Below are 14,375 nucleotides of genomic sequence, written 5' to 3'. Positions count from 1 at the left end.
TAAAGAGAAGCCCCAAAAACATCTAATTTCTGTATAATCATAGATAATTTTCCTTCCATTGACCTTTAAACAAGAATAAATTTCAGTATCTGGCTTCCTGTTTTTGAAAATTACTTTAGCAAACAGACACTTACCTGTTGCAACATGACGTCCCATTCCAAATATGGCATAAATAATGACAGGGAAGAAAGAGCCATATAAACCAAAAACTGGATGGACTGAAGACAGAACAGCAAAGGCCAGCCCTATGGAAAGTAAAAGAGAATTACTTCACTGTATGAAGATAAAACTGTTCCGTTTGCTTTGTTATTTTTCTTTATTATGAGGAAATGTCTACAATTTTATTAAGAGCAGGAAAAAACTCATCTTCCTTTATCAAAACCTAGAGTGTAAGTGAACTACTATACAATAAGGATCAGAAATAACAGTGGAAGGTTTTTCATTTCATAATCAAAATCTGTGTATCCTACCATGTTTCCAAGTTGTCTCCATCAGTGGTTCCAAGCCTCTTTTATTAGCCAGGCCTCACAGGAGGAGGCAGCATTGTCCCACCCTCACCCTCACAACCATGGGTTTGAGACTGCCAGGTCTCCAGGCAGTGGGATAGTTATTTCTTACAAATATTTCAAAACTTGTAATTTTGGTTTGGATGGAGCCCCTTCAGTCTGCTTTCTTCTAATTTCTTAAACAAAAAGTGTTCCAGAGGTCATCCTGTTTAGGATGAGAGTTTTTAAGCCTTTAGATATTAACATTTCTTTCATCATGTAAAGCTGTCAGTTCAGAAACAAAGTATTTGACTTTCACATTGAGATGGAGAATTAATGGAATTGGTTCAGGTTGAGCTTTATAGACTTACTGATTAACTTCATTGCTTAGCTATAGAAGACAGCATCCATCCTTGTGTGAGAAGCCTTGGGCAGGAACTCATCCTTCAACAGACACATTCCTGCAAAGCAGCAGATTTGGTTTCTTTTCAACTTGCGATACCTAAGATAGGAGTCAGAACTGCACCAGCTTCTTGTAAGTCATCAGAGGGAGCCTCCCCAGACCACGCTCCAGGCCAGCAGCTCCACAGCCATTTCACAGCTCTTGCTACTGGAAACAAGGAGTAGGAGAACTTGCCTTGCACAACTGCTCTGTAAATTTCGGTAAATACCTCATCTTACAGTCTGGGAGAAAGGACTGGTCTGTGGAACACACACAAGATGCCTTTCTGAAGTCCATCTTCAACCTGAGCACATTTACAAGCCCAGGGCAGATGTGTGTGTGGTCTGTGACAGAGGTGATTCAGATCTGGGGAATGGAGTTGCCTTCTGGGAACATTTGAAATTCCCAAAGAAAACTAAACTTTGTAGGATTAATTGTTCTCATCAAGCTTTCCTAACTGCTCCAGAAAGCATTCTGTACCTGAAACAGTGGTGTTATGGGGCTTCAATAAAAAGAAGAGTGCCAAAGAGTGTCTTTGTTTATGGGCTTTCAGAGGCAATTCTGAACATTTTTATTCAAAATCTCCTTCTTAAGTTTTCATTTGAGTCTGTAACAAAGTGCACATGGTGGGGGGAGGCAAGAAAATGAAAAAAGATCAGAAGTGTCAAGTTCTCAGTGAAGTAGTTCATCTGTGCTTAGAAAAACCTCATGGAGAAGATTTTGCTGAGATTAATCCTACATGGATCATTTTCATCCACACTGTGTTCAGCAAAGTAGCACTGTCATTTATGACTTGAAGAGATATTTTAAAATGTGTTTAGTTTTAAACTTCGTTTAAACAGAAATGGACTTGGTTGCTCTTCAGCCTTGCAATTAGTGCATTTACTGATAATCACTCTGCATTTTTCTCTCTCTCCATTATCATAAACAAGAAAGCTCTTTGAAATTGTAGTGCAACGTCCATGTTCACATCATCAATAGAGGTAAAAGAAGATTCTGACCCAAGAGCAACACAAAAGGGTGTGCCTGAGGAGAATAACAACATCACAGAATAGAGCTGCATGACCCTATCCAGACAAAATAGAGCATGGAGGAGGAGGAGGGAAGAGAGAAAAGGAGAAAGAAGTTTTTAAAGCTTGTTTAACACTGGAAAGCTCTTGCATTATAACCATTCTGTGAACAAAGCTAAAAGGAAACAAAAAATTTGGAATTAATTCACTAGTCGAATACTACTCACACAGATATTCCAGGTTTGCAATAAAGCATTATGCTATGCTAATTTATTTTACTCTCCAAAAAGTAAAGTATTCAGAAAAATCAGTATACTTTCAGTCTCACTTTAATTATAACAACATAATTGAAATGAAGTGACCTGTCTATGTGGACAAACATAAGGGAAATACTCAAGCTTCAGTACTGAATGCTGAGCCAGATATGTACTTTAGAAGGTTTTTTAGGAAGAGCCTGTTAATCCAGATGATCTGCTGATGGTAAATGTAACTTGTTTACAGGCAGATAATCTGAATTTAAATTCAGAATTTTCTTTTTTTCTCCATTTCATGCCTAGACCTTTCACATTTTTTTGTATTAAGTTTCTAGAAGAGTGTGTAATTTTTTTCATGGTGTGGTCATGGCAATCAGGACAGAGCTAAAATTACCAGCCTTTGACTTGAGTCCTGGCTCTCTGTGTTAGCTTTTCACTCTCATTACTGAAGCATGTAGCTTACTGAAGTGTGTAAGAACAGAGAGGCACTATAAAATAGAATCAGTAAATACTTCATGCTTTCTGCATGAGGCATAAAATGTTCTAAATGTTCAAATGCTTTTCAAGATGTAATCAGTAGTATATTTCAGCTTATTTCATTAATTTTCATATTAAACTTCACTGAAATGCATTCTGTTTGCTCAAGAACTTTCCCATCAAAAGACAGGAAACATGATTTTTTTTTCCCATTCCAAACAGTGATACTTAAAAGAAATAGATCATAAAGTAAGGATCTCACATAATCTTCACTGGTAATATGGAAAAGCCCCCATGGCAGTGAAATTAAGGTTTTCATAATATAAATTCCATGAAAAGAAATGCAAACAAATATTGAACAGTAAGTTTGGATACAGTACATTAATATTGTTTGTTTTAACTACGTCCTTATCATAAGACAACATTGTGGGACACACTTTCACTGAAAACCAAGACCTGTGACTAGCACCAGGTGCTTAACAATCCTCTGGCACACCATGCTGAAAAGCAAGAGATGTTCAATACTGTTGCTCGGTGTCAAATGCAAGTAACTCCAGAATAACAGGTTTGATACAAAGAGAAAGAAGGCCATCTCCTACCACAGGAGAAAGATCTATTTAAGTTGGAAGTTTCTGCTAATTAGATTAGTGCCAAAACTGCAGCAATAAAAAAAATATTTTCCATAGGAGGAGCTAGGAATCACCAGAGTATCATCAACTGGTTAACTATTTTCTGTATATGGAAATGTGCTCATGATACATACATCTGTTCCAAGGAAAACTCTACCATGTCTTTTGGAAATACTAGGTGCAAAGCAGAAATTAATTTTAGAAGTAGGACAATTATTAAGTCTATAATTAATTTCAGGAATATTGATATTAGTATCATTTAGCATTTACTATAAAAAGCTATATATTTTAAAAGTTTTTCTGATAGAGTGTATATTCAGATAACTTTCTGTGATTGCAACCTTTTACTTTTAAATGTGACATTACTCTTAAGTGATGGTCAGATCACAGGTTTATGGAACCTTAAATGACACTAATTCATCCTATCCCACTCAAAAATGCTATCTGCAGTTGTGGGCATGCTCTGATGTTTCAGAAAAATACAGCTTCTCCATTTGTTCACAAAGCTCTATTATGTAGTAAGAAAGGTATTTTTTAGTGTGCTCTAAAATGTAGAACTGACACATATTGAATCAGTCTCCTATCAATACTTCTTGGAGAACTAACAAATCAGACAACCAATTACTCATATCCCAGGTTTTAATTTCTAACTCCAGGATAGATAACTTCTATCGAAGAAAAAAAGATTTTTTTCTACCACAGGAAAAAAAAAATAATATCATATTTAATAGTAGTTTTCCTACACACAAACCTACAGTTCTGGAGGGTTCTTTGGCAATGGCTTCGTAAAAACTCTTAACACAAAATGATCCTTTGGAAATAACATTAACCTCCAAAACCTGGGAAGATCAGCATCTTCTCATCATGCACATTCACCTCATGCTTTTGAGACCTCTGTTACTTAATGGCCCCATTTGCTGGGGTTGCACAAGAGGATTGTACCTTCTGTCTTACTTATTTAGTGGCAAAGTACCAAGAGCTTAAAATCATTTCTTGGTTCTTCTGTCATTCAAAGCCTGAGACAAACAAAAAAAGAAATACAAGATGGAAGGATAGATCCTCAAAAATGAACCATAAATCTTTCAGAGACCACACAATGTTGATTTGGCAACCCTCTTCTTTTTTGAAGGATCCTTCAGTGCAGTTCCTTCTCATGCAACTGTCTCCTTCAGCCTGGTGAGAGTTAAGCACCTCAGCTGTGTTAGCCATAGTACCTGAATTCACAGTATTTCACAGATCCTGAAATGCAACACTCCCAAATGTACGATCTGACAACCACATCAAAGGTAGATTTGAGAAAACACTATTCTATTCTGCCACTTCAAAGGTGTCCAGATACTAACATTTGTATCTTAATGTTCAAAAGGAAAATATGCAAGCATTACAGTGAAATAACAAGAACAAGAAATAAGTGGATGGCATCACCCACTTATGATTTCACTATACAAGACAGCTTGACCCTTCTATACATAATAGAGTTCAGATACATACTACAAAACAGAACATTAAAAAAATTCTAGCGTTTTCTTTTCTTTTAATAAAGTTCCTCAAAAAAAGCCATCAGTCTTGACAGGCAATCTGAGATGAAATGTTAAGACCCATTTAAGATGAATTTGACACAATATCTGAACACCAGAAAGATTTTATAAACTGTTTCACAGTGAGTTCTATGAGCTATTATCCACTAGTCAACCATAATACCTGAAGATTTCAGCCACCTCCAGAATCAAAGTAGCATTTTGAAAGTGGATTATGGGTAAATTTCTCTGTATTTCAGTAAGAATAAACAGAGAATGAAGCCTTCAGAAGTTTCTGGCAAACAGGTAACTATGAGATAATCTTTCCAGAAGCATTAATGCTGTGGAGAAACAAAAACCTGTCACAAGTGGTTACAGGCCTTAATCCAGATGAGCTGGACTTTCTGAAATCCATGAAAAGGGCATCAATTTTGGCAAATAAAACATTAATGGTTTTCTGATCTGGAAGATTATATGTGCTGTCATTTCTTCCTTCAAGAATCAACATTTCCTGGGTTTCTCAGTCTCTGTCCATGGTGCTCAGGCACCCCAAGGCACAGGGATCCATGCAGCACATCTGGTCATACAATGTATGTACACCAGAGTGCACCTGGACAGGAGGTCCCAAGAGAGCCAGAGGTCATCCAGAAGCTAAATTCACATTTCTAGCAGTCCATTAGACAAGTCTGTATTAACACATGTGTAACTTGAAAGAATTTTTATAGACATTAGAAATAAAATATTGCATGCACAGCAGCCTAAGTGCCTTACTCTCCCACTGGAAAGTTGTAAAGTGTGAAACATTGTCACACATTTACTCATTAACATGTTAAATTTCATATTCAGCTTACATCATTATGGTTTACATGAGAGAACTATAACAGAGTTCAATTGGACACTCTCTTCCACAAATCATGAACTACATGGATTCTCCAGTGCATTCTGTAGGAGGTTTTTCTGGCTCTGTTTCCAAGTGTGCCTATTTGATTTCAACTGCACATGTTATTTGTAAGCCAGATGTATATTTACAAGGGAGCTTTACCCCTTAATAAAATTATTAGCTCCAGTTAGTCATTTCAGAGTATATTTATGTCTACATTTATGATCAGAGCCTGAAATAAACCCCCGGCAACTATCACCCTTGAGAAGACACAGCTGGGGTTCCTCCATGAAAAGCTAAGGAAAAAAAATTATTTAAGTTTTTGGCATCATGCCTTCCAAAACACTGGGCACCAGTTCTGGAATGCAGGAAGGCAGTATAGTTAATTTTTTTTCACGTCAAAGTCTCCAGCCAGTGTTAAGGAATTAGTTGTTCAGCAATAAATCCAGCTCCAGATTAAATTAACTTTAATTAAAACATACAAACCACACCAAGACTCAGTGAGTTATTATTGGGCTTGAAGAATGAAAAAAAAAAAAAAGAAGTTGGCAGAAATAACAATACTGATTTCATCAGATGCCATCTACATATTTAACTTTTAGAGGAAAGATGTCTCAAGGGCTCTCCACCCTCCAAAAAAACAGCCCACCAAAATCTGCTTGAGCCAAAGCGTTTCTTGTTCATGAGAGGTCATAGGAAAGGCAGCAAATGTATAATACTAAATATAAATTCTACATGAAGCATATCCCTGTACTAGCTGCTTACAAAAAATATTTTTTTAAAACTAAAAACACTGACATCATTGCAATCTGGTAAGTCTGAAAGTCTTATACCTTCATGCTTCCAATGGGCAGCTATTGAGTACATGCAATATAACAATATAACAGACAGAAACATGTTCATTTCAAAAGAAACAGAATAATGCCTATGATTCTACAAACTTAGCAAGAAAAGACTGAATCAGAAATACAGAGGCAGTGTTTTCATCTTGAAACTCCCTCACATTTGTCTTAACTTTTTCATATATATACAGTAGTTCAAAACTTCAGGGTTTGGGGGTTTTATTTGGGTTTTTTGTTGTTGCTGTTGGTTTTGTTTGGTTGGTTTTTTTGGGTTTTGTTGTTGTTGTTCTTTGGGGTTTTTTTTTTTTTTTTTAGCAGCAGCTCAAGAGAGAGCATAAAATTAAAAGAGAGCATAAAATTATGAAGACTCTCCCTTGTGATCTGCTCCCCGTTATGACAGCCAAACACAATTGTTTCTAATTTAGCACATCCATGAATGGAATTATGTGATAAGGTGATCCATCTTCTGAACCCAATATTTAAATACAATTTTTTTAGAACTACTTCCAATTTTAAATCTAAACATATTCACATTACTTTATTTTCACTTCTCCACATTCTGCAATTCTCTTTTAATTTCAAATTTTAATTTTCCTGATAAGGAAAAAATCCTTCTCATGTTTTAATTAACCAGTTTGAGCCACTTAAGTTTTCTCCTAAATATAATCTTTGTTTTTCTGCTGCTTCTCCTAGCCTTTTCTTCTACTGAGATCACCTTCCATGAACAGAGGCAACCAAAATGACACACTATATTGGTGATAATGGATCAACAGACATCACTGCCAGCAATCATCATTTTCTTTGCACCTCCTAACTGACACAGCTGCCTTTTTTTTTCCCCAAATAGGTTAATTATTTTCCAACACATCATTAAAACCATCTCTAACTGAGAGCAGCAGCAGATTTGTCTTTAGAATACGTACATAAATCTGAAACAAAACTCACCAGCTGTCTTAGAGCCTTGCTTCAGAATTGCATAGCTGAATCAATCACTCTGGTATCCTTTATTCCTCTACATGAATATTTTTTTCATAATTATTATAATAATTATTATTATTACTAAAGAGAAATACAACTCTATGGCTTGCATCTGGTTCAGTCCCTTATCTGCAATACAGACTTGTAACTGGGCTACAACACTATGCACACTATCAGTCACAGAATATAATTCCAAATTTGACAGAATCATCTAGAGTACATGTTACCACATACACACTGACATCTAGTTTTTTCAGAATTCTGAGATGGCAATTTCCCATCTCAGTCTTCAATCTGAATGTGTTTCGTTTTCTCTGTTTGATATCAGTTATATATCCATGCTTGACTGTGTCTCACATGGCAAAATCATCATCCTTCAGGAAACTGAGTCAAAGTTCTAATTCTGTGCAGAGGCTTCTATTCAGACCAAATACTTCAGCAGAAATCACCATGCCTTTATTTTGTATTCATTGTAAGTTTGGGATTTTTTTGGAGGGGTTGGAGCGGGTTAAATCAGTTGCAGTGTTAGACATTCATATCAGTAAAAAACTACTGAAACCTGAATTCTTTGCACTGTAAACTCTTAATGTAGTGTTGCATAAGTAATTTCTCTGTTTCAAACAAAAGCATTTTTGTGTGTCTAATTTCCCTACCCATAAGCCTTTCTGTTACTGGACAGTGTAAGGAGCTCTAAATTGTTACAATGAAAAATGCAGGGTATAAGTATTATCATCACCCAGAAAATTACAAAAAAAATAAAAGAATTTAAGTCATATATTTGTGTAAGCAGGAGCCTGTCTGGTCATTAATAGCTTGAAGATGAGGTTTATAATTATCAAAACCTCAAGAGAGATCTTGGAAGAAGTCTGAGAGAAGGGTTGACATTGTCTGAAGTTAGGTACCTACATTAAAAATCTACATCCAGAAAGAGTAAAACAACTTCAGGTGTTTTGCAGAGCACTTTATATTCACAGCATGTCATGACCAAAATGTCATGACCCCCATTTGTGGACCCTACCTGTATAGAGAACATAAATAAGTTACATACACTAAAATATATATTCAAGCAGACTAACCTGAGTAATAATTCCTCTGGCAATGAACTCAGCTGCACGACAGTGGGTCTATTTTACTAACTTTTTGAGGCAAATTTGGCTTTATTTCTGTTGCATTCAGGGACATTTAAGGAGGCTTACTGATGGGTCATGAGTGCTAGCTCCATGGCTTCCATATGCCAGCCTTTGTGAGCAGTGTGCACAGTGCTGCCCAGGAAAAAAAAAAAAAAAAAAACAACAACAACAACAGCAAAAGAAACAAAAACCAGACCACAAACCCCACATTCTAAATAGCAAAATACCAAGGTATGGACTAACAACAAATATACACTGCAAAATTTAAATCCTTATTTGAAGAGACGAGACTGAACAAAGAAGGATAACAAAGTGGATTAATGGTAGATGGATCAAGAGCTTGGTAATGAATAAATAATGTCAGGAAAGATCACATATGAAAGGCCTGGAAAGTAAAGACGAATAATTTGCTTGGTGCAATAAAAGTTACCACTGTGAAAATAAGATAAGCAGCTACATTCTGAAGAGATATGATGGGACTATAGCACATGTTCTGAGGGCTACAGAAAAAACATGATGACAGTTTTATGAAATTTAGCTACATGGAAAGACTGCATTATAATGCATCTTAATTCTATCATGTAAGGAAACAAAAAAAAAATTTAGACCCAGGCTGATCAAAGTACTCTTCTTATATGAGTATGGGTTGGCCATGTCACACAAAAAAGCCACAAAAAATTCTATTGTGACAGGTCAATGGAGGAATTACAGAAAACAAAGCAGTAAGACCTGCCTTTAACCCTGAACTGTTAAACATGGACCCTTTATTATCCACAATGCCATGGATATAATGGTTAAGACACCTAAACTTTGATATCTGCCTCATCAGTGTCTACACCTGAGCACTGTTACACTCAGAGTGTAACAGCACCCCCATTACACTCAGAGGAAATCTTATTAATATAATTAACCAACCCTAGCAAAGCAGATGGTTAGATTTAGTCGGATGAATCACGCCTGTGGTGGGTTGATTCTAGCCAGCAGTTAAGTACCCAGCCAGCCACTCACTCCTCCTCAAAGGATGCAAGAGAGAATCAGAAAAGCAGAAGTGAGAAAACTTGTCAGTCAAGACAGACAACTTAATAAGTGAATGAAAGAAAAGAAAAAAAAAAGTGATGTCAATGCAGTCATTCACCACCTCTCATAAGCACAGAATCACAGAATAAACCGAGTTGAAAGGGATCTATTAAGATCATCAGACTCCTGGCCCTGCACAGGACACCCCCAGAGTCACACCCATGTGCCTGAGAGCATTGTCCAAACGCTTCTTGAGCTCTGTCAGGCTGGTGCTGTGATGACTTCTCTGTGGAGACTGTTCCAGTGCCCAGTCACTCTCTGGGTGAAGAACCTTTTCCTTATATACAACCTAAACCCCTCCTGACTCAGTTTCCTTAAATCCTGTCACTGGTCACAGAGAGATCGGTACCTGCCTCTCCACCTACCCTCATGAACATGTTGAGGTTTCCCTCAGTCTCCTCTTCTCCAGGTTGAACAAACTAAGTTATCTCTGCTCCTCCTCATTTAGCTTGCCCTCAAGGCCCTTCATCATCCTTGTTACCCTTCTTTGGATGCTCTCTAATAACTTAATATTCATTAACTCTTATCAACTAAGTCTTCATTTCCCAGTGAAGAGCAAACAAGCAGTGTTTGCTGAGAACTTCTTACCTGCACAATAGACCCTTTGTTTTATTAGCATGATTTCAATTCAGAAAGGAAAAAGGTTAGGCACTTGAGGGACATCTACATAGATCTAGCAATTAAATTTATTTGCAAGGATGAGGGATACAGAATTGAACTGAAAGAAGACTCTTCATCAGATGACTGTTGGGGTATTAGTATGTTTTAAAGGGAAAGGGAAGAGAGCAATGAATGCTAATCCAACAAGAAAATTAGGGATTTATTTTGTTAATCTAGAGACACCTTGCTCTGGTCTATCAGTAACAGAGTTTTGAGAAATTTTTGAGGCTGATTATGTAGTGATTACCAAAACATAACAGCTCAAATTTCTTTACTTCCTATTACAGTATATAGCAAACTTCAAGACTGAATCAAGATGTTCATTTTAGATTCAAAGATTATTTTTTTCAACCTTAGGTAACAAAATAAGAATAAGGATTCTATATCAGCTTTATTAAATTATATTTGGAACTAAAATTAAATAGCTGGAACTGATGAAGCTGGATTTCCTTTACTGTTTTTGACTTGTGGCTGGCTTCGCAGCCTGAGACTGTGCAAGTCCAGCAGTCCAGCTGGACTTTTGCACCAATTGGTGTATTTTAAAGGATTGAGTTTTTTGTGGTTTGTTGGGGTTTTTTTTTGTTTGGTTGGTTGGTTTTTTTTTTTTGGTGGGGGGGCAGGGGGAGTGTGGTTTTCTGTTTGTTTGTGGGGTTTTGTTTGGGTTTTTGTTTTGTTTTGTTTTTTTTGTTAGAACTTGTAGGGTCTTTTTCCTACGTGATATTTTCATAAATTTTTCAGAAACATAATTATCTTTGATATTTCTTTGTCCATATTCTGTAGAAGTAGATAAAGGACTCTAAAACTAGGAAGTACATACAGAGACAACACAAGTATTGTCTCAATAGGTAAAGAGCACTGAATTTTGGGAGTCCTGAATTAATATTTATGTATTATTTTTAGCAGACAATGAAACTATAGGAACATTTTCAGAATGACTGCTTGGTTTCAGCAATGACTCTTTGATCACAAATGCCCAGCAGCACACCATGCTAATCCCATGCCTTTACTTTCCCTCTTGCTACACCCCTCAGTCTCCTCTTCCCCAGCACAGTTTTGCTGCTATCACTATGACACGGTAAGGACAGCGACTTTCGTATTTTCTTCCTTAATATACAAAGAGAAACCAGCAATTTTATCTAAAATTTAGATTAGAAACTGGAACACAAACACATTACACCAGATCAGAGCAGTTGCCAACCTGAATAGTCTGAATATGACCAATGCCAGATGAGTAAGAAAACCCACAGAAGGAAATAGTGAAAAACACAGCTCATTTGGAAGGCCTTTCTTAATTATTCTCAAGCTACTGGACTTCTCTCCACCCTGGAATTTTCAGCTTTCATCACGCAGAAAACTGTTGCATACAAATACAACTGTACATTTTTCCAAATACTTCCATATCTCAGGTTTATTTCCATATACTTGAATTTGCTTAAACCTGCTGCTGAGGTTTACACTATGGTCAACAAGTCATTTCTAACCAGTTATCTTTCTTTCCTAGTATTCTTTGAATTTCCATCTTGCATTGCATTACAAAATGCAATTTCATGCACAAGTCTTCCTGTGAAAATATTACAATAGTTCTGCTAACTGGAATGCTTACTACACTATGGGGAAAGACCTTGTATTTGCATTCAAATTAAAGCCCCACAAACATGATGAAATGTTTTTGTCTCTAACTCTCTTCCTAGTTCATCCCCTAAAATCCTTCCAAGATCTTGAGAAGCAGCAAGCAGAGAAAGAAAAAACAGATCAGGAGTTTCAAAGTATTTATTTTTAAACAGCATAAAATAAGGATAAAATTGTTTCTAGAGTACTTAAAAATAATCTAGAAAACAAACCTCTATTTTCTGCCTTCACTGAGTCTTCTTAAATTTATCTGTTACAGTAAACAACTTCTTGGTACAAGAGTCAAACATGAAAATCCTGGCTAAAACTACCAACACTGCAGAAATGCTGTTTAACATAGCATTTTTGATGAATTTCAAAATACCGTTATTAGCAGCATTTTAATTACAATTGTTGTATACACACATACCAGTGAAATTAGATAGTTTGCAGAGTTAGGGTACTAAGGTCCTTAAAGCTAAATCTTGCCAATGCAGATGTTCCTAATTACTTTAAAAGCACAAATACTTACACAAAACAGTTGTTTCCAGTTCCAGCACAATTCAATTAAAGGAGTGTTTATAATTTAACAACATGAATGTTAGTTAAGCATACTTAATATGGAAGACTGTTAGGAAACAATATATGTCATTCACATGAAGGAAGGAGTTAAAGACTATCTGAGATAAAAGGCTGTGATTTGTCTGAGACAAACATAAGATATTGTCATAAGAAAGTGACACTGTCAAAGACACATCAAAAACTGACAAAAGCATTTATTTCCTCGTAGCAATCACTTTACTAAGCAAAATGGCTGGAACCTAAAGCTTCTGCAGGTCATTGTGCAGGGTTTGAGAAGCTTTTCCTTTTCCTTCCTTTACCTTCCTCCTTTTTTTTTTTTTTTTTTTTTAGCTGTAAAATGGAGTCTAGCTCCACCCCCACTTTGTATTGCTGCTTGAAAAGAGGTGTGGTAGGTAATGCTATACAACATTAAATCAGCTTACAAGCTATGGATGCCACAGATCCTCTCTCTGGATAATGTTTCTGGCAAGAACACTCTACACACAGAATGTTGTGAATTTTCTGCTGTGTTTTGAAATTTTACAGGTAATAATATCATGCACATGTTTCTTCCAGAATAGCATATCTTACAGTGCAATTATCATTTTGTTACATTTTGTTTTCCATGTGAAAATAGGGAAAAAAGGTGGTAATTTGACTGATAAAACATTATATATAGCCATATGCTGTATGAATAGAGGTACTGCTCTCTCACCTTCCACAGTAAATGTCTGAAAAATTGTCAAAGGTGTGGGATAAATAGTAAAGTTCCACAGAAATTAACTACAATATCACAATGCATTTCTATCCACACTGCACTTTCACTCTATAAATGAGTCAACTATAACTATATATATATATATATAATATATATATATAACTGTATCTTTTTCCTTATATTTTTTTTTTATTCAATTGGCATTAGATATGACCAAACTTAAAAAATTAATCTGAAATGAGTTAACTGTACCTTGAGTCACCTGTTGGATGGCTAGCATCATCCCAGAAACAGTATCAGGAACCAAATTTTCCTTCCAGTTGTAGACAGGCACCCATGTCGAGATCGGCAGCCTTCTCATACACCAGGCTTTGATATCTTCAAAGCGAACAGCCTGGATCTTCCTCCAGACTGTGCTTCTTTTCCTTTTTGCCCCTGTCATCATTCCTACCCCACAAAAGCAGTGCCTGTGTCAGGAAGGCACACACTTGAGGAATCACCCTGATCTCTGTCAGTCTCCAGTTTTCTTCTGAGATTTTTCTGTTCCAAACTACAGAGAAAAAAAAATGAACAGAAGCACTTAAGATTTCTGCAGCTGTTCTGTAACCATACTCAGTGAAAACACTTATTAAGTGTTTCAATCATGTAAACAGCTACATTAAACGTCTACAACAAAGATCACATTTTCTGCTGTTTGCAAAAATTTGCTCTAGTCTCACGTTAGTTTGTGATCCTTTCCAGTAACTTCCCGCTTTATATCCTTGTAATGCTTGTGCTTTTGGCCTCATTCCAGTAGCAAAATGAGGTATTACTGGGTGTGTGTGTGTGTGATATAGGCTGGGCTATGCTAATCTGAGCAAGAAGTGCCCAGCAGAGCAGGCATCTCCCTGCCAAGCCCGGGAGAGCAGCCTTGTCTCTCCTGGGGGGAGCTTTCCTGGCCGCAGGAGAAAGGCATAAGGACCTCAGTAAAGCTCGTGCTGGAAGACTTGTCTTACTCCATCAGCATTTCGTCTTCTAAATGACAGCAAAAAGCTTATTTATGTAGCAAATGCAGAACATCAGGTAGCAATAAGTCCTACCAGAAACATTCACAGACCTTCTCTGTAG

General features: G+C 36.6%; 1 protein-coding gene across 1 annotated transcript in view; it reads right to left on the bottom strand.

Annotated features, from left to right (window-relative positions):
• Positions 1-13,829, bottom strand: part of SLC26A7 (solute carrier family 26 member 7) — a 65,315-nt gene extending 51,486 nt beyond the window's left edge. The window contains exons 1-2 of the mRNA XM_066333265.1: positions 13,521-13,829; positions 135-245 (exon numbers count right to left, since the gene is read on the bottom strand). Coding sequence (XP_066189362.1) covers positions 135-245; positions 13,521-13,713 — 304 coding nt within the window. The 5' untranslated portion in view covers positions 13,714-13,829. The remainder of the gene's footprint in view (positions 1-134; positions 246-13,520) is intronic.
• Positions 13,830-14,375: the final 546 nt, after the last annotated feature.

Source organism: Sylvia atricapilla, chromosome 1 (assembly GCF_009819655.1).
Source record: "Sylvia atricapilla isolate bSylAtr1 chromosome 1, bSylAtr1.pri, whole genome shotgun sequence".
NCBI classification, from domain to species: domain Eukaryota; kingdom Metazoa; phylum Chordata; class Aves; order Passeriformes; family Sylviidae; genus Sylvia; species Sylvia atricapilla.
This window is presented reverse-complemented; position numbering and strand designations above follow the sequence as displayed.